The sequence below is a fragment of the Lissotriton helveticus genome, chromosome 1_1, assembly GCF_964261635.1.
Source record: "Lissotriton helveticus chromosome 1_1, aLisHel1.1, whole genome shotgun sequence".
In the NCBI taxonomy this organism is placed as follows: domain Eukaryota; kingdom Metazoa; phylum Chordata; class Amphibia; order Caudata; family Salamandridae; genus Lissotriton; species Lissotriton helveticus.
In genome coordinates this window covers 1,000,775,086-1,000,798,083 of record NC_136057.1, presented here as the reverse complement: position 1 = coordinate 1,000,798,083, position 22,998 = coordinate 1,000,775,086, and the positions used below count along the sequence as shown (strand labels likewise).

The 22,998-nt window shown below is 48.6% G+C and overlaps 1 protein-coding gene across 1 annotated transcript in view; it reads left to right on the top strand.

The window, feature by feature from the left end:
• LOC144763336 (uncharacterized) overlaps positions 1–12,423 on the top strand; it is a 167,561-nt gene extending 155,138 nt beyond the window's left edge. The window contains exon 4 of the mRNA XM_078648828.1: positions 10,124–12,423. Coding sequence (XP_078504954.1) covers positions 10,124–10,605 — 482 coding nt within the window. The 3' untranslated portion in view covers positions 10,606–12,423. The remainder of the gene's footprint in view (positions 1–10,123) is intronic.
• Positions 12,424–22,998: the final 10,575 nt, after the last annotated feature.

The following is a 22,998-nucleotide window of genomic DNA, read 5'->3' as shown; positions in this document are numbered from 1 at the left end:
ATTAGAACTGAAGGGAGTCCATGCAATCTAACCACCTGTGACAAAAACACTGTAGCTAAGGTTTTAGCTGTAGGGAGTCCTGTGAGAGGTATGAAATGAGCCAATTTAGAAAAGGTATCCACTACCACCAACAAGGTGTTATTTCCCTTGACAGTGAGCGGTAATTCCACAATGAAATCTAATGACACTGTATGCCAAGGACCTGGGGGGTAGGCAATGGATGTAGCAACCCTATGGGGTTCTGATGGGAAACCTTACTCTGTGCACAGACGTAACAAGTCTGTATATGCTTTTTAGTGTCCAGAATCATCCCTGGCCACCAAAAATGTTTCTGCAAATTAGCTATGGTCTTCTTGTAGCCCGGATGACCTGCTAAAGGATGGGAATGACCCCAATTTAGAGCCTGCACCTGTAACTCTTCAGAAGGAAGAGCCAAACCACACTCCACGTAGTAGAAATCCCCCACCTTGACAACTTCATGTGTTTGTGTAATCAGTTTCATAGTGTCAGATTCCTGTTCCTTCTTTACCTTCTCTAGAAACACCTGTTCGGAACAAACTCCCCCGAACAATCTATCTGGGGAGATGATGGGAGGAGGCGTAGTGCTTTCTTCAAGTGCATCGTATCCTAAGCGGGATAAAGCATCTGCCTTGCCATTCTTTTGACCAGCTCGATAAATGATTATGAAATCAAATTCACTGAAGAACTGGGTCCATCTTAACTGTCGCATTGATAGTGCCCTAGCGGACTTCAAGAACTGAAGATTCCGGTGGTCTGTTAAGACCGTCACAGTGTGGTCAGCGCCCAACAGGTATTGCCTCCATTCCTCAAAGGACTTTTTGATGGCCAATAGTTCCTTATCCCCAGTACAGTAATTCATTTCAGCTGGGTTCAGTTTTCTTGAAAAGAAAGCTACTGGATGATGTAATCCTGTTTCAGGATCTGTCTGAGAGAGGACGCCCCCTACAGCCATTTCAGAGGCATCTGCCTCCACAAGAAATGGGTAAGCCGGATTGGGATGGCGTAAAATGGGGGCTTGTGTGAAGGCCACTTTCAATGTTGCAAAGGCTATGTCTGCTGCTGAGGACCATTGAAAAGGGACCCCCTTTTTTAGCAGAGACGTAATAGGTACCACCAATTTGGAAAAACCATTGATAAAGCGGCGATAGAAGTTAGCAAAGCCTAAAAGGCTTTGAACCTCCTTTACGCACCGCGGTGTGGGCCATTGATGAATAGCCTCCACCTTCTGAGGGTCCATACGCAATCCTGTGGATGATACTATAAAACCTAGAAAGGCTACCTCAGGAACATGAAATAAGCATTTTTCAAGTTTACAATACAGGTTATTGTCTCTTAATCTTTCTAAGACCTTGCGGACTTGTTCCTTATGCTCAGCTACAGATGAAGAAAAAATTAGCAAATCATCGATATAGGCAATCACAAAGTCATCTAGCATATCTCTTAACACCTCGTTTATAAAAAATTGAAACGCAGCAGGGACGTTACAAAGCCCAAAAGGCATGACTAGATACTCGTAGAGTCCGAACTTGGTACAGAAAGCCGTCTTCCATTCATCCTCCTCCTTAACCCTCACCAGATGGTGTGCACCTCTGAGATCTGATTTGGTGAAAACGGTGGCGTTCTTTATTCTGTCAAGGAGGGAGGAAATCAATGGAAGAGGGTACCTGTTCTTGATAGTGATGTTATTCAATGATCTATAATCAATACAGCACCTCAAGCCGCCTTCCCTCTTAGGGATAAAAAAAAAAAGAGACGAAGAGGCCGGGGAACGAGAAGGTCTAATAAATCCTATCTTGAGCATTGTATCAAGGTATTCTCTCAACTATATATTTTCCTTTTCAGTAAGAGAATAGACTCTGCTGCAAGGGATTTTAGCCCCTGTCTGGAGATCTATACGACAATCATATTGCCTATGTGGGGGAAGACTGGTAGCTTGTGCCTCATCAAAAATGTCTTGCAAATCGGAATGTTCAGGAGGCAAAACAGAAGTACTGGAAGATGACAGAATGTTATCCGTGTCTATCCTTCCCATGTGTTCTTTAAGGGCTTCAGAAACGAACTCTAGGGTGGTCTTAACCCAATCTACTTGGGGATTGTGGGAGCGAAGCCAGGGTAAGCCCAGCAACACCGGGAATTGTGGGGACTTGATCGAGTCGAATGTCAAAAATTCTTGGTGTTCTTGTACTAAAGTCAAATGTATGGGTACAGTTTGATGAGTAATAGGACCTGACTTCAACATGCTCCCATCGATCGTAGTTACACGTTACCTGATTTCTTTGGGGGTAGGTCTTATGGAATGTAGAGTGGCCCAGTCAGAATCCATGAAATTACCGGTAGCCCCGGAATCTAACATGATAAGGACTTCAATCAACCGTCCTTCAAAAAACAAATGAGCAGGCAAAAAGAAATCCGTCCAAGAAGTCCAGTGTCTCTTCCCCTTCTTTCCTTGTTTTGTTCCCTCCTTTCCCTCCATATCACCATTGTGTTCTAGTGTTTGATAGACACAATGGGTGTAGGGGGGACGGGGTGGGTCTGACTTCGGTACCTGGCACTCCTGCGGAAACGGCTTCGCGCTCTGTAAGGAGCCAGGAGCCGTTTCCGCAGGAATGCCAGGTACCGACATCAGACCCACCCTGTCCCCCCTACACCCATTGTGTCTATCAAACACTAGAACACAATGGTGATATGGAGGGAAAGGAGGGAACAAAACAAGGAAAGAAGGGGAAGAGACACTGGACTTCTTGGACGGGTCAGTCGGAAAACAGCTTGCCTTACACATAAAATGCGACTGGCATTGGCTGATGAATGCAGCAAACTTAGCGGTGTCACCGAAAAAACGTTCAGGTGGGGCTAACAGAACAGTTTGAGGGATAGCAGCACAATATGAACACAGCGAAAATGGAGTATCTGTAGGTTAACAGTAAGCATAAGAATCAACACTCTCAGGAATTGGAAGAATGTTAAATGAATAAAGTGCGCTACAAGCGCATTACCCGATCTTCTCTCCCTTGTACTGTGACAGATGCCAGTGCCATTGAAATCCAGCAACACAAAGGAATTAATAAGAATGAAAAAAGGGGAGTAGTCCTGTCAGGCGGACCACAACTCCCACACTCCCCCAGGAAGCCCCAATCTACACTCCCCACAAGTCCGGCCACTCAACGGAACCGAAGTCCGGCCGAGAGGCGGAACCGTGGGTAAGAGGAACAGGACCCCCCAAGGAAAGCGGTGAGCTGATAGCCGGCGGTCAAACAGACTTGAAAACAAAAAGGAGTTGAGGATGATAACCATAAGTGCAGAAATAGGGCGAGAAATCGGTGGATGCATGTTGACTGTTGTTATATGCCATCTCTGCCAACCAAACCATTTCATCCCATTCTTTCACTGAATGTAACGCCTGGCCTCTTATACACTGCTCAAAACATTGATTGACTCTCTCCGTTTGGCCATTAGTTTGAGGATGATGGCTAGAGGAGAGCCTCACATCTATGGACAAAAGAGCATATAGGCCCTGCCAAAATCGGGACACGAACTGGGTGCCTCTATCGGATATTAGAACTGAAGGGAGTCCATGCAATCTAACCACCTGTGACAAAAACACTGTAGCTAAGGTTTTAGCTGTAGGGAGTCCTGTGAGAGGTATGAAATGAGCCAATTTAGAAAAGGTATCCACTACCACCAACAAGGTGTTATTTCCCTTGACAGTGAGCGGTAATTCCACAATGAAATCTAATGACACTGTATGCCAAGGACCTGGGGGGTAGGCAATGGATGTAGCAACCCTATGGGGTTCTGATGGGAAACCTTACTCTGTGCACAGACGTAACAAGTCTGTATATGCTTTTTAGTGTCCAGAATCATCCCTGGCCACCAAAAATGTTTCTGCAAATTAGCTATGGTCTTCTTGTAGCCCGGATGACCTGCTAAAGGATGGGAATGACCCCAATTTAGAGCCTGCACCTGTAACTCTTCAGAAGGAAGAGCCAAACCACACTCCACGTAGTAGAAATCCCCCACCTTGACAACTTCATGTGTTTGTGTAATCAGTTTCATAGTGTCAGATTCCTGTTCCTTCTTTACCTTCTCTAGAAACACCTGTTCGGAACAAACTCCCCCGAACAATCTATCTGGGGAGATGATGGGAGGAGGCGTAGTGCTTTCTTCAAGTGCATCGTATCCTAAGCGGGATAAAGCATCTGCCTTGCCATTCTTTTGACCAGCTCGATAAATGATTATGAAATCAAATTCACTGAAGAACTGGGTCCATCTTAACTGTCGCATTGATAGTGCCCTAGCGGACTTCAAGAACTGAAGATTCCGGTGGTCTGTTAAGACCGTCACAGTGTGGTCAGCGCCCAACAGGTATTGCCTCCATTCCTCAAAGGACTTTTTGATGGCCAATAGTTCCTTATCCCCAGTACAGTAATTCATTTCAGCTGGGTTCAGTTTTCTTGAAAAGAAAGCTACTGGATGATGTAATCCTGTTTCAGGATCTGTCTGAGAGAGGACGCCCCCTACAGCCATTTCAGAGGCATCTGCCTCCACAAGAAATGGGTAAGCCGGATTGGGATGGCGTAAAATGGGGGCTTGTGTGAAGGCCACTTTCAATGTTGCAAAGGCTATGTCTGCTGCTGAGGACCATTGAAAAGGGACCCCCTTTTTTAGCAGAGACGTAATAGGTACCACCAATTTGGAAAAACCATTGATAAAGCGGCGATAGAAGTTAGCAAAGCCTAAAAGGCTTTGAACCTCCTTTACGCACCGCGGTGTGGGCCATTGATGAATAGCCTCCACCTTCTGAGGGTCCATACGCAATCCTGTGGATGATACTATAAAACCTAGAAAGGCTACCTCAGGAACATGAAATAAGCATTTTTCAAGTTTACAATACAGGTTATTGTCTCTTAATCTTTCTAAGACCTTGCGGACTTGTTCCTTATGCTCAGCTACAGATGAAGAAAAAATTAGCAAATCATCGATATAGGCAATCACAAAGTCATCTAGCATATCTCTTAACACCTCGTTTATAAAAAATTGAAACGCAGCAGGGACGTTACAAAGCCCAAAAGGCATGACTAGATACTCGTAGAGTCCGAACTTGGTACAGAAAGCCGTCTTCCATTCATCCTCCTCCTTAACCCTCACCAGATGGTGTGCACCTCTGAGATCTGATTTGGTGAAAACGGTGGCGTTCTTTATTCTGTCAAGGAGGGAGGAAATCAATGGAAGAGGGTACCTGTTCTTGATAGTGATGTTATTCAATGATCTATAATCAATACAGCACCTCAAGCCGCCTTCCCTCTTAGGGATAAAAAAAAAAAGAGACGAAGAGGCCGGGGAACGAGAAGGTCTAATAAATCCTATCTTGAGCATTGTATCAAGGTATTCTCTCAACTATATATTTTCCTTTTCAGTAAGAGAATAGACTCTGCTGCAAGGGATTTTAGCCCCTGTCTGGAGATCTATACGACAATCATATTGCCTATGTGGGGGAAGACTGGTAGCTTGTGCCTCATCAAAAATGTCTTGCAAATCGGAATGTTCAGGAGGCAAAACAGAAGTACTGGAAGATGACAGAATGTTATCCGTGTCTATCCTTCCCATGTGTTCTTTAAGGGCTTCAGAAACGAACTCTAGGGTGGTCTTAACCCAATCTACTTGGGGATTGTGGGAGCGAAGCCAGGGTAAGCCCAGCAACACCGGGAATTGTGGGGACTTGACCGAGTCGAATGTCAAACATTCTTGGTGTTCTTGTACTAAAGTCAAATGTATGGGTACAGTTTGATGAGTAATAGGACCTGACTTCAACATGCTCCCATCGATCGTAGTTACACGTTACCTGATTTCTTTGGGGGTAGGTCTTATGGAATGTAGAGTGGCCCAGTCAGAATCCATGAAATTACCGGTAGTCCCGGAATCTAACATGATAAGGACTTCAATCAACCGTCCTTCAAAAAACAAATGAGCAGGCAAAAAGAAATCCGTCCAAGAAGTCCAGTGTCTCTTCCCCTTCTTTCCTTGTTTTGTTCCCTCCTTTCCCTCCATATCACCATTGTGTTCTAGTGTTTGATAGACACAATGGGTGTAGGGGGGACGGGGTGGGTCTGACTTCGGTACCTGGCACTCCTGCGGAAACGGCTTCGCGCTCTGTAAGGAGCCAGGAGCCGTTTCCGCAGGAATGCCAGGTACCGACATCAGACCCACCCTGTCCCCCCTACACCCATTGTGTCTATCAAACACTAGAACACAATGGTGATATGGAGGGAAAGGAGGGAACAAAACAAGGAAAGAAGGGGAAGAGACACTGGACTTCTTGGACGGGTCAGTCGGAAAACAGCTTGCCTTACACATAAAATGCGACTGGCATTGGCTGATGAATGCAGCAAACTTAGCGGTGTCACCGAAAAAACGTTCAGGTGGGGCTAACAGAACAGTTTGAGGGATAGCAGCACAATATGAACACAGCGAAAATGGAGTATCTGTAGGTTAAAAGTAAGCATAAGAATCAACACTCTCAGGAATTGGAAGAATGTTAAATGAATAAAGTGCGCTACAAGCGCATTACCCGATCTTCTCTCCCTTGTACTGTGACAGATGCCAGTGCCATTGAAATCCAGCAACACAAAGGAATTAATAAGAATGAAAAAAGGGGAGTAGTCCTGTCAGGCGGACCACAACTCCCACACTCCCCCAGGAAGCCCCAATCTACACTCCCCACAAGTCCGGCCACTCAACGGAACCGAAGTCCGGCCGAGAGGCGGAACCGTAGGTAAGAGGAACAGGGCCCCCCAAGGAAAGCGGTGAGCTGATAGCCGGCGGTCAAACAGACTTGAAAACAAAAAGGGAATCTCGGAACTTCCCGCTAATGATGAGAATGCAGAAAGCCGAGGGAATAGCCTCGAATAAAAGGCTTGTCACCAAGGACTGGAACAAGCCGACAACAAGAAAATCGGCCGGCTTCTAGGAGTCGAGGGAAACAGCATAAAGCAGGCTCCGATAGGAAGCCTTAACCAGGAAGCACAATCAGGAGCGTAAACGAAGAGTGGCGAGGCGTAAGTGACGCGTCGTGAGGGCGACGGAAACACTAGAGCGCGAAGCGTATTGTGACGGGGAGGTCAGGCTTTAATGTCCTGCCCAATCCCCTCGCGCATGCGCCGTTGTACATCAGGATCGTGGAACGGGCTTGCAAAGTAAGTGTGCTCTTTGGCAGACTAGCAGGCGAGACAGATAGAGAGGGGCAGACCCTTGGTTGATTTAAAAAATAAGACACAAGGTCTTAAATTTAATACGGCTATCAATGCGGAGCCAGTGCAAATCCTGCAAAACAGGAGAGATGGATGATCTCCTTGGGATCTGACATACAAGACGGCAGCGGAATTCTGGACTACCTGGAGTTTCTTCAGCACCTCCTGATTTCCTCCAAGGTACAGAACATTCCCGTAGTCCAGGCGCGAGGTGATCAGCGCCTGGACCACAGTTCTTTTAGTGGAGTTCGGGAGCATCCAGATAGTCTTCCGCAGCCATCGTAGAATAGTAAAGCATGTGGAAGCGACGCTAACCACCTGTTGTGGCATTGAGAGGGTGTTATCGAGGATAAACCCCAGGTTACGCACTTGGGTAACAGGTTGAGGGAGAGGGCCCATTTCCAATGGCCAATGTTGGGGCCCCCAAAGATGCTTGTGTTTGCCTAGGATAACCACCTCAGGTTTCTCTCCATTTAATTTCAACAAGTTAGCACTCATCCACTCCGACACCCCCCATAGACCAACTTGAAGGGAAGAAGAAGACTCTTCCTTGGTAGAGGACAGGGAGAAGATGATAAATCTATCATAAAGAGTGGCTGCAAAAGTCCTAATTATAATATTCGTTGCTTTTACCAAATACTCCATCTACTCTCTTGTCCACAGGGTCACTAGATGTAGCGTCCTTCAAGGTCACAGAAGCGTGGTTCTCAATGTTAAACAATATAAGATCAACCAGAAAAGTCTGGAGATGATCCGTACTCTCAATGGTACATCTTTGTGAGGAACCTTTGAAAGATGATCTTTCCATCTCTTTCCATTCGCAAAGCAGCCCGTCACTTCTGCCATCATTCATAGGAATCTTCTTCATGTTAAAAGAACAGTCTGCAACTTCTGCAAGGGGACAGCCGTATCTCCTGCCGGTAACACCAGGTTGTCATCCACTGCTACACTCTTTTCAGAGGCCAGTCAAACACTGGTGTCAGTCTTAGCACCATCACCCTGCTTCACATCCTTCAGATAAGAGGAGTTCTACAATGACAGTGGAGATGGGACATTAACTGAAAAAGGTGGAGACGCACACTTTGCTCAAGTGCCTATTTGACACTCTGATCACCCTTCTCTCAGAATACTTCAGTCAGTGTTTTCTGATCTTTCTCCTTGGGCTATTTTCAGACAGATCCTGATAGGAGAAAACTATTTCCTAGGCTCTTGTTTCTCTAGCTCCTTGTGACGATTACCCCCACTCCAGCGCCTTCATCTTCCCCGGACTTGTTGGAAACTAAATGCTCTTTCCTTGCCTCATGTTATAAGGGCTCCATTAAACAAAGTGAACAGCAGCAATTCTAAAGCCAAAAGAGTAACAATTAAGCCCCATACAACCTACCCTTATGGCCGGGGTCTTCAAACTGCCCTCCCCTCACCCTAGGGGGCCTTAACTGTTCCCTAGGGGTGGCACTAGGCTCTGTTCAAAAGAAGCATCATACTAATAGGCTAATAGCAGTGCTTTGTTTTAACCTAAAAACAAATGATTATCAGTAAGCCACCCCGTAATGGGACATTACTAACATCTTTTATCATTTAGATCTCGCTGGGAGTATGTGTCAATAGGGAAGAGACTCGAAATATTCTTTAAACGCCCCTGCCCCCATTTCAGTTAATCACACTGTGGATACATTTACACGTTAGTAAGGCCAAGCTAACCAGAATAGTATATTTGGCAATCATGTATTTGATTTCATTTTTAAAAGGTTTAACATTACTGTATTGTTTAAATACGTATTTACATATTTAAACATTGCAAATGTAATAGAATAATTGTGAAAAATTCTGGGGTGGGGCCTAATGATTTTTTTTATACTGGGTGGGGGGGGGGGGGCGGAGACATTAAAAAGTTTGAAGACCACTGCCTTATGGAGTCATAGCATGTTAGTCCATTATTTCAATGATTCCAGAGTCTGTGCCTAAAGGACGCTGCCTGTGCTTTGCTCCATAGCTGTCATCCCAATCAAAGTGGGTCAACTGTCATATATTCCTACAGGCTTTTAGCCCACACCAACATACCAGATGGACATCAATGCAACAGTGAAAGTTGGATAGTTGGGGTTGGGCCAGACCAATGTGGCCAGTCGCCATTTTATCTTCTTTGCATAACCAACGGTGGGAAATAGATGGCTGGGAATGCCTAAAAACCTGCCTTGATGTACCAAAGTTCCCGTCTATGATAATTCGACAGTACCAGAGCAAGGGTTTCCTGTACCACTTGCTAGCCTCATGCCCCTGTATCTCAAACTCAGCCGAACCTATCTAGGTGAACAATAATCCCTCTCAATAAGGGAGCGCGCTCAAATCTTCCCAGACAGGCAATAGGCTACCAAATGTCTGTCAGATCCAGCACAGGGCTTGTGAGAAGAATACCAAATGTAGGTCAGATCCAGCAGATGGCCTGTCAGGAGGCTAGGACAGAACAGCCTTACAATGTGCCCACATGATGGAAAACAGTATTGTATTTGGGTTGCAGGTACCTGTCGTTGGAAGTGGTGACTCCTCATACTGGGAACTGGGACAAGGTAAAAGATGAGGTGGCAATGCTTGTGCATGCTCCAACTTCTGACTGTGAATGGTGCTAAAACTGTGTTTAAAGGTTTGTGCGGTGGTGGGAGGATGGTGATGTTAATGACAAAGGCAAATTATTCCTTCCGACTACACTGTGATGAAGTTGAGAATGCAATACAGTACCACTGTCCACCAGAAAACAGCTTCTAGCCATGCAGAAAAATGTCAATTTGATTCTATGCATAAAATATGTTGATGTTTGGCTCATTCCTTTTCCTTGTATTGTTCTTTCCATGTCTTGGTAGACTCGTCAGCCTGCAACCTCCATAAGAAGCCCCGTTCCTGGAATTCCTTTTTAAATCTGTTCAGGACTCAGAACAAAAATGTCCACGTGCGGATCTCGCGCTCGACGGAAGCCATGTACACCAGAACGCCCGGGCAGCTTCAGAAGAAACAAAGACGCAGGTTCTGCTCGCGCAATGTCCACCAGCGCGTGCGCTGCATCGACACCGCCGACGAGGGCTCGGCCTCTGACAGCACTTCCTGGGGGAACAGCGAAACGGAGCCCGACTACTGCAAGCGCGCGGCGGGCCCGAAGAGGCCTTGCGCGCAGAAGGTCAACAAGAGGTCTAAACCCAAGCTCAGTCGGGACGACAAAGCACGGAGCACGAGGGACTGGCTCGCCCAGAACTGCGGCCATGATGGCAGGAGCAGCACTGAAGAATGTGTCAGGAAGAGCAGTTGTCATGACAAAGCACCTCCTAGGGGCCAGGCACGTGGCCATTGACGCCATCATAAAATAAAATGACGACATGTGATGAGAGAAACACTGTGAAGTTAAAATGGCGGGTCTGTTACTTTAGAAAAGAGGGGGTTTAATTTTTGAAAACATTTGTTCTACTTATTTTTTCTTGTTTGATTGCATTGTTTCTGCAAGTTTTGGCTGGACGACAGGTAAAATTGAAGATTTTCTTATAGGTCAGGTGTGGTATTGTATTGTAACATTTAATTCGCTCTTACTAGCCCAATGAGGGGTGCTGAAGCACTTCCCTACAGGAGTAGCATGCTACACCAAGTAGGGTGTGTGGATTGAAATGTGTGGTTGGAAAGGTATTCCCTTTGTTTTGAATCAATGTGTGAAGCGTTTCTATGTTGTGCATGATGGCCAATGAGGTGTGGTTATCATGTTATGGGAGGCAGTGCTTAGTGATGCATGAGGAGGTGTGAGAGACAGGCCCACTGTTTATTGTTTTGATAAACTGGGGGTTTGATCGGGTCTGTGCAGGTCCTTTTATGGTACACATCAGAGCCCACTAAGTTGGTTAAGGGACAGGGTTGTCTTTTCTGAAGTTTGTTTAATGGTGTACTACTGCTTCATTTCTACTGGCCTCTCTCAACAGCGGCACACAGCCCCACATGATGACAGCCTGTAATCTGGTCCTTTAATCTACCAACTGGTGACAGTGACTGTCTCATGCCTGCAGTACATGGAGACAGTGCATACTGGCATGGGGGTGGGGGGTCTAGTTTATGACCATCGAACAAAGGCTTACAGTGTGGTGCACCCAAACCTCCATCTGCACCCACCCTATGCACTCATGCCAGACAAAGATACATGTGGCTGGTGAGGATATGCTGGCACAGTTCCAGTCGCTGTTCTACGGGGTGGGCTACATGAAGAATAACACCGCGAAACTCCACATTATCTTATTCTTTGAACTGGAGTTCCTAGTTCACCAACGTATACTGTTGAACGCCAGGAGCCAGGACTGTAGAAAATATAGGACATGAGGCAGACTCCTTAAGTGTTCCCAATTATTGTTACTGAGTAGGCAAAGGTGCGGAGCCAAGTGTGCAGCATGTGTGAGAATATACTGTTTATTAATTAAGCCATCAGTTGGTAAAAGCCCTGATCCCAACCGTGGATGACCGGGAATACCTCACTGCAGTCTGGTGGGTCTCAAATTTGGACCTGAATGCTGACTGCCCCCAGTTTTAGCTGCGGAAATATTCCAGGTCTATTACATCGTTCTCCACTTATGTTTGGACTCTGAAGACATACATGGTTAAGCTTTGGAGTATCCTTAAGTGGCAAAGGTTTTTGAGAGGGCCGTCTGGGAGATCCTGGTTACCTCCCTGGTGTCAGTGACAGCGTACTTGTCTATGCCCATGCACAAGAGAAAATCTCGAGTTTCCAATGGCAAAGGGTGACAAAAGTGCAAGTTTCTGAAACCTGGGTTGCAGTTCTTTAGCTTACACATACTCGCCGTCTACAGTGATGTCTGAGCCCCCCCGAGCCCCCCCCCCCGAAGGTGCAGGCTGCCAAGATGACATGGACACATCAGCAAGTGTCAGAACTTTACAGATTTATTGCGATGGTCACCTAATATGGGCATTTCTTGCCACACCTGCCACCCCCAAACACACCACCACCATGAGGACTGCTATTTGGATATTGCAAGAACGGACTATTAAGACATCTAAGAGCACTTGGAACAGTGGGTTATATAACACAAGTAATGGTGATGTGGACATTTTTAGAAGACAAGTGTTCGAGGTCGATCAATTGTGGTTGAAGAAATTCCTGTTATACTCCAAAATTAAAAAGTTAATGTACATTACTCAGAAATAAGAAAAGGTTTTATTACTTGTCGCTTCATCAGGGCCTACTCTTAACTAAAAACACAGTTACTACAAGAGATATACATAAGCATACATTGAAACACCAATTAGTGCACAATGAGATTAGTTGATGAGAGTAGAGAAAGAGGGAAAGGGAAAGGAAAGACATGCATCAAAATAAAGAAGAGAAGAGGACAAAAAATGATCATATAGGAATTAATCACAAAATATAAACCTTGACATTGTTGCATAGCTCAAATAACACACTTCACATCCTTTGAAATGAACAAGTAATCTCAATTTCTTGGTTTAAGTAATTTGACGTCATCACAAGTCAAAGATACGTGAGCATAATGTTAAAGAATTATAAAACAGTTTGGATGTATCAGATCTCCCATTTAACTGGTCACAGCCAAAATGCGGTTACATGCATGTTTTTATGATTCCATAATCACACAATATTAGCTTAAAAAGGTGAAAAACACAAAAGAATTTATGGGTTTTGATTATTTGACCATTTATTTTTGTAGCCAAGGTCAATTAAATAACTTGTCATACCTATATTTTGCTGACAGTATTAGAGGAAGTAAAGCCCCTTAGAGATCTATTTAATGGTCTTGAAATTTGGAGGTAGCACAACTAAATCTCTGTTCTTAATTTATGTAACACCGATTGCGCTGGAAAAATAGTAAACTGACTAAATTTCACATTACAGTTGGACAGGCATGATAATTGCAATGCATCAAGTACAAGTGTGAAAGATAAACAGTCATTGTGACCCCAGTTGCATCAAGTCACTGCACTTATGTGATACAAGAATCAAGCTGTAATGTTACTCAGGATTTCCCCAAATGAACATGGACAATTCTTTAACATTTTGCTCATGTTCCCATTCCTTGTGATACATTGAACATTCTTCTTAAACTTGCAGTTTCCCAAGAAACTTGTGATTAGGGGGATCATCCATGATCATAACCCACCCCCTCATTCCCAGGGTAAAGTTGGCACATGTAAGATATCAGGAAGTTGTAAAGACATGCATTCAGAAGCAAGTGTGCTTCCCTGGTATAGACTAGCAGGCAATGGCCTGCTGCCTTATGCCAGGCTTCAGGGGAAGATTAGTGATGCCGGATAAGCGGTATGAAGATTTGAGCATGGAGTCAAAGGAGAAACTACGCTGTTACTTCGATGCCAACTGTGGTTGGGTTGGGAAAGTAAACTTGGGACCTTGAGATTGAGCTGTTGTCCACCACCTTCACAGAGGCTGCGGCTCCCAAGTTCATCAGTGGAGTAACAATAGCCCCCGCAACCCCCGGTTGATGGGAGCCCCCGAGCTCCAGGGGGCCCTCTCCGGCACTGTGCATAGGTGGGCCTGAGAGCTCCTGACTGGGTCAGGAGCATGGGGTGCCCCTTCCATGCACTTTGCAGGGGGTTCCGCAAGTTTTTGTTACACCACTGAAGTTGATGAGATTCTGTTGACCATCCCCAAGGAAAGCAAAATACAAGTCAAGTCAAAAAAGTATGTTTATTTAGATCGTAATCTTTAAGCCATACATAGCAATGAAAACATTTTTTTTTAAATATTCCACAGCAGTCTCACAGGCTAATTACAAGCAAAAATATTCTTCCACAATTTATAATATGTCCTCACCCTAACTTTATATCATTTAAAAATGGATGCTCATAAAACCGTTTCCTTAATAAAATCCTTACCCCGTACGGGTTAATAAAATCAACCGATTCTTCTAGACAAGATTTAAATTCATTCATTATAAAATTCTAAAATATGAATTCTGACTTATTATGAATCTCTGTACTACCTTTATGAACTTCCCTAAAGCAATTGCAATGTCAATACTAGGCAATTCTGTGATGAGATCGATCGCTTGCACCTGAGTTCTTTTTTTTAAAACAGATTTTATTGAGTTTTCATATATTAAGAACATACATTTTTTGTAAAGTATCATGGCATGTCAACTGCGCTCCTCATGCCTTAGGTGTCAATACAGGTCTAATAATATATTGCTTCACCCTTCTGCAAGTCAGTTACATTCCCTGCAAACTCAGCGTGCAGTGCCCATTCGTACCGGTGACAGGTGTCACACCGTCACCACCTAGCAACAAAAGCCCTCGGGACTTCCGCTGTTTAGCACTCGAGATTGATAATCATAGACTTCTTACTCTGCAATAGGTCAGGTAGCCGAACATCCAACTCTCCACCTCCCCCCTCCCCCCTCCAAACATACGCAAACTCAACCCCTCTCTACCCTTCCCCCCCCACCCTCCCCCCTCCCCGCAGACATGCCGCTTCTCCAGCACTATGTGTATCGCTCACATCGTGTTCCGCCCACTCCCAGTGAACCCTGTGCCAGTGGCATAATCATCGCCCGGGAGGCTACGCTCGATCAGGGGGCCCCTCTGCCCATCTACTTGGTCATCCCACTGCCCCCGCCGTAGGCCCTGTACAATCGGAATGGTAGGTGATATCAGGGGGATCTGTCCTCGTCGTCAGTTGGGTCTTTGAGTAGTCCTGTCAGTGCTACCCAGGCTCTGGCTGTGTCCCACAGCTTGTCATTGTCAGCTCTGCGAGCTAGTTGGAGTTGGAGCGTCCCCTCGTAGTCTGCCTATTTAAGAAACTCTCTGAGCCAACGCCCCGCGTTAGGACCTGCGGCTGCTTTCCAATGGCTGGTGATTTCGCGCTTGGCTAGGACCAGCCCCAGATCCAAAAACCTGCTGGTAGTTTTGTTGTGAGCAGTGTGGGGGAACCAGTGCAGTAGACACACAGCCGGGGTACTTTGCAGGTCCCTCTCTGTTACCTCAATCAATTTGGCCAGTATCCCTCCCCAGTAACCTCGAAGGATAGGGCAATCCCAGAACATGTGCATGTACCCTGCATCCTCCAGTCTGCATCGTGGACAGGTGGCATGGGAGTCGAAGAACTCATTGAGTTTAGAAGGAGTGAGATACGCCAGATGAAACACGTAAAATTGGATGAGTTGGAATCTGGCGTTTCGGGAGCATTGCCCCGCTCTTGCCATCAGCATTTCCCAAGGCTAAGGCTCGATGGGAATTCCCAAGTCTATCTGACATTTAGCGCGCAATCTCTCCAGTGGGGTTCTCAAGCCCTGTGTCAATCTGCGGTACAGATACGTGACCGCCTTAACCCTCCCCGCAGAGGTGACTACATATTGGCAAGGAAGGAAAATCTGCGGCTCCTCTAGTCCTCCCCTCCAGTGTTTGCGCACCGCAGTCGTCAAGGCCGCGTGAAGGATTGATTTGATTTGATTTGATTAAAATTTATAACGCGCAGAACAATAACCCGCAGGTATCAAGGCGCCTAAAAATACAGTCAGAAAGTTGAAACATACATCCTTACACATAGGCTTGCAGGAAGAGGCAGGTTTTAAGGGCCCTACGGAATTTCTGTAAGGAAGGTAGGGACCTAAGATCCAGAGGAAGATCATTCCACCATTTGGGAGCTAGGGTGGAGAAGGCCCTTCCACCCCACTTGGCTCTTCGTATGCGGGGAACTGTCAAGAACGATTTCCCGGAGGAACGCAAGTTCCTTCCAGGAGTGTAGTGGGAGATGATGGAGCCGACTCCCGAGTCGCTATTTTTTGCAATGGCTCTATAAGTCATGCACAAGACTTTAAACCGTACTCGGTGTTCTACCGGTAGCCAGTGCAGCGTTTTCCTGGCCAGCGTGGCCGAGGAGCGTATGGGAACATCCAGAACAAATCTGGCTGTGGCATTCTGAACTACCTGTAAGCGCTGCAGGAGGCTCCTGTTTAGCCCCGCATACAGCGCATTACAGTAGTCAAGGCGAGAGCCAATGAGTGCGACAGCTATTTGCTTTCTGGACTGCAGAGAGAGGTATTTCCTAATCCTTCGCAGGGTGTGAATTAGGCCCCAGCAGGTGGAGATGGTTCTGCTCACCTGTCTACCCATATCCAGGGCAGGGTCTATCATCACCCCAAGATTCTTAGCAGATGTTGTGGGGGAAGGGCATATTCCTAGCGAGTCAGGCCACCAACTGGCTGACCAGATGTTTTCTTTCCCTCCAAACACCATCACCTCAGTCTTCTCCCCATTCAGTTTGAGTGAGTTCTGAATCATCCAGTGACCAACCGCCTCCATACAAGATCTAAACTTGGAGGCGGTCTGCACATCTGAATGGGAAAGAGAGACGAGTATTTGGGTGTCATCTGCATAAGAAACTACCTCCATCCCGAAAGTTCTTATTAGTCTGGCCAGTGGGGTCACGTAGATGTTGAATAGGGTCGGACTAAGAGCCGACCCTTGAGGGACCCCACATAGCACTGGTCGGGATGGAGATAGGAATTCCCCCAGCTTGACTCTTTGTTCCCTCCCATCGAGGAAAGAGGTCAATAGATCTAGAGCTGCGTCCTTAACCCCCACAGCCCTCAGGCGAGATGTAAGTATTGAGGGGGAGAGGGTATCGAAGGCCGCAGTTAGATCTAGCAGGACCAGTAGGGTGGTCTGGCCCCCATCCACTGTCGTGCGGATCTTATCGAGCACAACAGTGAGGGCCGACTCGGTGCTGTGTTCCCTCCTGAATCCGTGCTGGGAGGAGTCCAAGCAGCCCGAACTTTCTATAAAGGCAGCGAGATGCTTGTTAAGATGTGCCTCTAGCATCTTCGCTGGAGCGGGAAGCAGCGAGATTGGACGGAAGTTTTTCAAGACCTCCGGATCAAGGGAGGCCTTCTTTAGCAGGGGTTTCACTACTGCATTCTTCCACTCCGAGGGGAAGATACCGTCTCTCATGGCTAGATTCATTATTTCTAGCAGCGGTGGTAGGAAGGTCTCCCTACACTGCTTGAAGATTTTCAGTGGGCAAATATCTAGGGGGGAGCCAGATTTGATCTTATTGAGCAAGATCTCCAGATCTTGCAGAGTCAGCGGGGGAAAGGAGTCCAGAGTGCACAAAGGGGAGGTGTCAGTAGTGGTCAAATTCATCTCAACCCGAGCCGTGGGGACACTAATGCAGGCTCTTTGTTCCTCAAGAGCCAGGTGGATATCCTGTATTTTAGTGTGGAAAAAGGAAGCTATCCTATCACATAGATCTTGCGATGGTACAACAGGATCAGGGGCTTGTAAGATGACTAAAGAATCAACAATTTTAAAAAGCTCCTTCGGCGAGGAAAGCGAGGTTGTCAAGGCTACAAAGTAATCTTGTTTGGCCTGCACAATCTCAGCTTTATATTTCCTGACAAGGATTTTGTGAGCTTCCTTGTTCTTAAGGTCCCAACTGGAATGCCAGAGCCTCTCCTTCCTCCTCACTTCTTGCCTGAGGAGTCTAAGGGAGTCTGAAAACCATGGGGCAGATGGTCTTTTTCTGGCTCGACGGCGGGTCTGTACTGGGGCCAGTTCATTCAGGGCCTCAGTGGTGGCCTGTTCGAAGTGGCCAACTGCGGTCTGTACGCTGTCCATACCTGTGATGGAAAAGCTGGCAGCCCAAGGTACAAAGGAATCACTAATGATATTCCTAACATTTCTGGTAGTTTCCGTTAGGTGATTCCCTTTTTTGCTTCCATCGACCCTATGATATTCCAAAAAGAATGGAACCGCAAGGTGATCGGACCAAGATAGATACACCGGATCCATGGTGGTCAGACGATGGTCATTAGAGAAAATACCATTTAGAGTGTGGCCTGCACGATGTGTGGCCCCGCTAACTCTCTGCGTGAGTCCACAGGAAGTCCTGCGCCGGTAATTCATGCCTGTCCACCAGTTCTTGGAACGGCAGGAGTGCACCATCTTCATACAGATCCCCGAGGGTGGAGATTCCGAACTCTTCCCACTCATGCAGCCGCTGCCAATTCCCCCTATGGGGGTGTTCCATGCAGAGCCATATCGGAATCTCAGGCGAGTACGCCAAGCCACCTTTCTGGCGATGTAGGGCCCTATTCCAGCAGAGTCTCAGGACCCAGAGGTCCCCAGGGACCTCTCCCATCCGCAGTGGGAGGCGCAGAAGGATCCGCGCCAGATGGTGCATCTCTGCGTCCCAGTCTCTCTGAGCTATTTCCAAGCCCAATCTCCTCGCTAATCTTTGGGTAAACCATTGGAATTGGGCAGCATGGTAGTAGGCCTCAAAATCAGGCGCTGCAAGACCCCCCCCCCCCTCCCGTCTTGGGCGCATCAGCGCATCAGGGTAGGCAGAGTCACCCTGCGCCTCCCCAAACCCCATAGGAAGCCCGAGATTATGGAGTTGAGCTTGGCGAAGTATCTCCCCGGTATCCAGAGAGGCAGTGTCCCAAAGTAGTAGAGCAACCGGGGGAGGGTGATCATTTTCAGAAGTGCCCACCTTCCGCGACCGACAGGGGTAACGACCCCCAGAATTCCAGGTCATTCTTGGTGTTTCGCAGGGCCCAGCCTATATTACCTTCAAATAACTCGGCTGCACCATGGTAAATCCGCACCCCCAAGTACGATAAGCAGTCCCTTTCCCATCTTACGTCCAGGCCCTCAGGGGGAGCACCCCTGCCTCCTCGCATTGGAAACAGGCAGGTCTTGGTCCAATTAACCCGGAGTCCCGCCACCTCCCCCAGCCGCTCCAGCAGTTCCCGAGTCCCACGGAGTGCATCAGTGTTATCAGCAAGGAACATCAGTAAGTCATCAGCATATAGGGCAATGTGGTGTGTTCGGCCTTACTCTTCCAGTCCCCTGTAGTGTTCCCCCCTCCGTGCATGCACCGCAAGGGGTCCCATAGCTAGGGCGAACAGGAGGGGAGACAGGGGGCATCCCTGTCTCGTCCCTCTACCCACCGCACATGCCTCCGAGATCACCCCCCCGTCCGGACCCTGGCCGTCGAATTAGAGTATAGGATCCGCGCCCATTCCACAAATCCCTCTGCTAGACCAAAGGCCCTCACAACCCGAAATAAGTACGGCCATTCCAGGCTATCAAAAGCCTTTTCGATGTCAATGGAGAGCACACATGCCTCCTCGCCTCCGGCCTCCGCCGCTTGCAGCAACTGGCACAGTCATATATAGTCATATTCGCCGCCGTGTTCCGAGTAGGGATAAAACCAGATTGGTCCTCCTGGACCAGGGTCGTCATGTGTACCATCAGGCGATGCGCCAGTATGCCACTCAGCACCTTATAATCAATATTCAACATCGCGAGAGGGCGATACGCTGTGCGATCCCACTCCGCTTCCCCGGTTTAAGGATCGGGACAATCACCGCCTCTCTCGTCGAGGCAGGCAAATAACCAACCTGCTTGGAATGATTATATAGGGACACCAGTTGCGGGGCCAGTGCATCCATGAAAGTGACATAAAACTCCGACGGGAATCCATCAGTGCCCGGGGTCTTGTTCTTAGCCATGCGTTTAAGGGCTCTCCGGACCTTGCCCACTTCCACCGGGCGACCCAACTCCTCATCCTCCTCCGCCTCAATCTGCGGTAAGTCTATAGTTAGGAAATCTTCGTTTCCCGGCTCCCTGGGGTCCAGCGCACTATGATACAGGGTGGAATAGTAATCCAAAAAGTGCGTGTTGATTGCCTGCTGTCCAAAGTGGGACGTCCCCTCCTCGTCCCTTATCTCAAGGATCGGCGTGCCCCTGCGAGCTGGGTTCGCTAACCAGGCCAGGAGCGCCCCCGATTTATCACGTTCCGCATGCGCTCTCACCATGTAAGCCTTATAATCAAAGCACCTGAGCCTCTCCACTTGCGTGGCCAGCTCCTCTTTAGCCCTTAAGAGCCCTTCCTGGACCTCTACCCGCCCAGGTCTTTCTCGTTCCTTGTCCCGAAGTTGTTGTTCCGCCCCTTGTATCTCACTCAAGAGAGTTCTACGGACACCCACGCCTCTCTGATGCACCGTCCACGGATCACCGTCTTAAATGCGTCCCATTCAGTATGCAGACTGGAGAAGGTGCCCGCATTGTGTTGGAAATACTCCTCTATCGCTGTGCCTATAGTGGTCCGGAAGACCTGATCCTCCAGGGCCTCCGGTCGGAGCCGCCAGGTTGGAATCGCTGGCCTAACACGAACCCAAGTCAAGGTCACCAGTAGGGGGTTGTGATCAGAGGTCGTTCTGGCCAGGTATTCACTCGCCGTAGCCTGCATATGAACGTCCGGGGAGCACAAGACCACATCTAGTCTGACATGTAAATTCATGTACAGTAGAAAAGTAGGAGTAGTCGTGCTCTCCGGGATGATGGGCCCTCCAGGTGTCAGTAAGCCCCCAACTCCTCTGCCATTCCCGCCAGCCGTCTGCTATCCTACGTGTAGGGGCCTCATGTAGTGGAGGGTGGGAACGGTCCAAGTCCACATCCGTTACACAGTTAAAATCCCCCTCTAATAGCACAGGACCCGTGAGCACCCCCGCCAGTTTCTGTGAGATGTGTGCAAGGAAGGTGGGTTGGTCTATATTGGGCCCATATATGCTTCCCAGTGTTATGTCCCGTCCATCCAGTCGCCTCGTGACCACTGTGAATCTACCCTCGGGTCAACCACCTGCCTCAGACACTGAAACGGCCCTTATCCAGATCAGTGTCCCCCTGGCATATGCCGAGTAAGTGTTATTATAGACCTGACCTTTCCAGCGACGGTGAAGTGCTTTACGCTCTGACTCCGTCAAGTGCGTTTCCTGGAGTAGAGCGACCTGCACTCCCCTCCGTACCAAATAAGCGTGTATTTTGTGTCTCCTGCACATGGTATGCATCCCCCGGACCTTCCAGGTCATGATTTTAAGGCCTATGGGGGTACCCATGGATCTGGCGTGTGTGGGCATGTGTTGCCCCCTCTCCTAGTGGCATGTATGATCCTCCCCCATCCCCCCAACACTTAAAGCGCCCCCAACTCCCACTCCCCAGGACAGGTAGACACAAACAGGTTCCCATCTAAACCAAACTGCTCAAAAGCATAGCTGCAACTAGGGGAAAACTCTCAGCTCGCGCTTGATGCCCCCAGAGCCCCCCCCCCCGGAAAGAAATCTGTGTGGCCAGCTAAGCTTCCGGCATTCATGAGATCATCAGCAGTTTCGTTGCCCCAACTCCAAGCGCTCCCCGAAAGTAGGTAGCGTGACAAATCCCGCATCATGTAGGTCCCATAGCTTCTGCAGGCCCATCACCCGAACATGCCGTCTGCGGTGTGACATTCGGTAGTTCCGTATCAGAGAGGCCCTGGGAGCTGCCGGAGCCCGGGCTCCCCGCTCCACTCTTCGTTGCTTCAGTGACAACACTGGACGGGCTAGTCGCCCCTAGACTGATGGCCGCCACAGCTTGGATTGCTTTGTCTCGTTCCTGTCTCTGTGCCGTCGAGGAAGCGGGGCTCCCCCGCAATGAGGCAGAGTCCTGTCGTTGTCGGGGTGAGGCTGGCCGCGATGAACCCCCTGTCGCACCACCCCAACTCTCCAGCCAGTCCAATGCCGCCTGCGGGGTAAGGAAAAAGTGGGACTTCTCATCTTCCGTCACCCGCAGGCGTGCCGGGAACAGCATGGCGTAGGGGATTTTGAGCTGTTGCAGCCTCTTCTTGATGGCCAGAAAAGAGGACCGTTGTCGTTGCACTTCCCTGGTGTAGTCCGGGAATATCATCACTCGGCTATTCCCTATTTGCAGGTTCCGGTGTTCTCGGGCCCTCTGTAGGATGAAGTCCCGGTCGCGTGCAATAAACCAGCCACCATCTGCCGGGACGGAGCGCCAGGCTTGGGCGGGCGAGCGGGGACCCTGTGGGCTCGCTCCAGAGTATAAAATGGGGAAAGGCCCTCAGGGGCTACCTCTGTCCTCAGCCAGTTCTCCAGAAATTGGACCGCATCCGGGCCCTCCTCTCGTTCTGGCACACTCACTTTGCGAAGGTTATTGCGCCATGAGCGGCTTTCACTGTCCTCCGCCCGGACCTCAAGGGTTTTGACTCTGTGTGTCACTTTGCTCAGGGAACGTCGCAGGGCGGCCACCTCATCAGGGATGGGTTGCATGTTGATCTCCTGCGCCGCGACTCTCTCCTTGAGCTTCCTGTCGTCGTCCTTCAATAACGTGAGGTCCGTTCCAATGGCGTCCATCCTTTTCTCCAGTGCATCCCGCGATGCCATGATGGCCTGCATTATGTCGCCCAGGGTAGGGTCTCCCGGCATGTTCGGCCCACGTCTCCTCGCATCTCCAGCGTCATCCTCCGTGTCGTGTCCCGGGTCTTCCAGGCGCAGCACCTCAAAGCCCTTTTTTGTTCTGGACACGCGGCCCATCGTTGTGGGGATAGGTTTTAAACAGTAGCAGCTCTGGGGGGAAGCCTCAGCCGCGCCCCACTACAGGGAAGCACCACCACCAATCAGTCTCGGATTGGCCCTCAGAGTCTGTATAGGGTACGCGTTGCGCGAATGCCCTCTGCTATCGCCCCTCGTAATGCCAAACCGTCGGATCCGCAGCAAGTAATGTCCGGGTGGTGTCACCCTTCATTCGTCCAACCATTCACCCCTCGCCCACATCCACCACTTGGTCATCACCAGTGGCGGGCCCCTGGGGGCTCCAGGGGGAACTGCAGTCTCTCAGGGCACAGGGGCAAAAAGGCGCGGTGTCCGGGGCTGGGCATCTACCAGGGGCC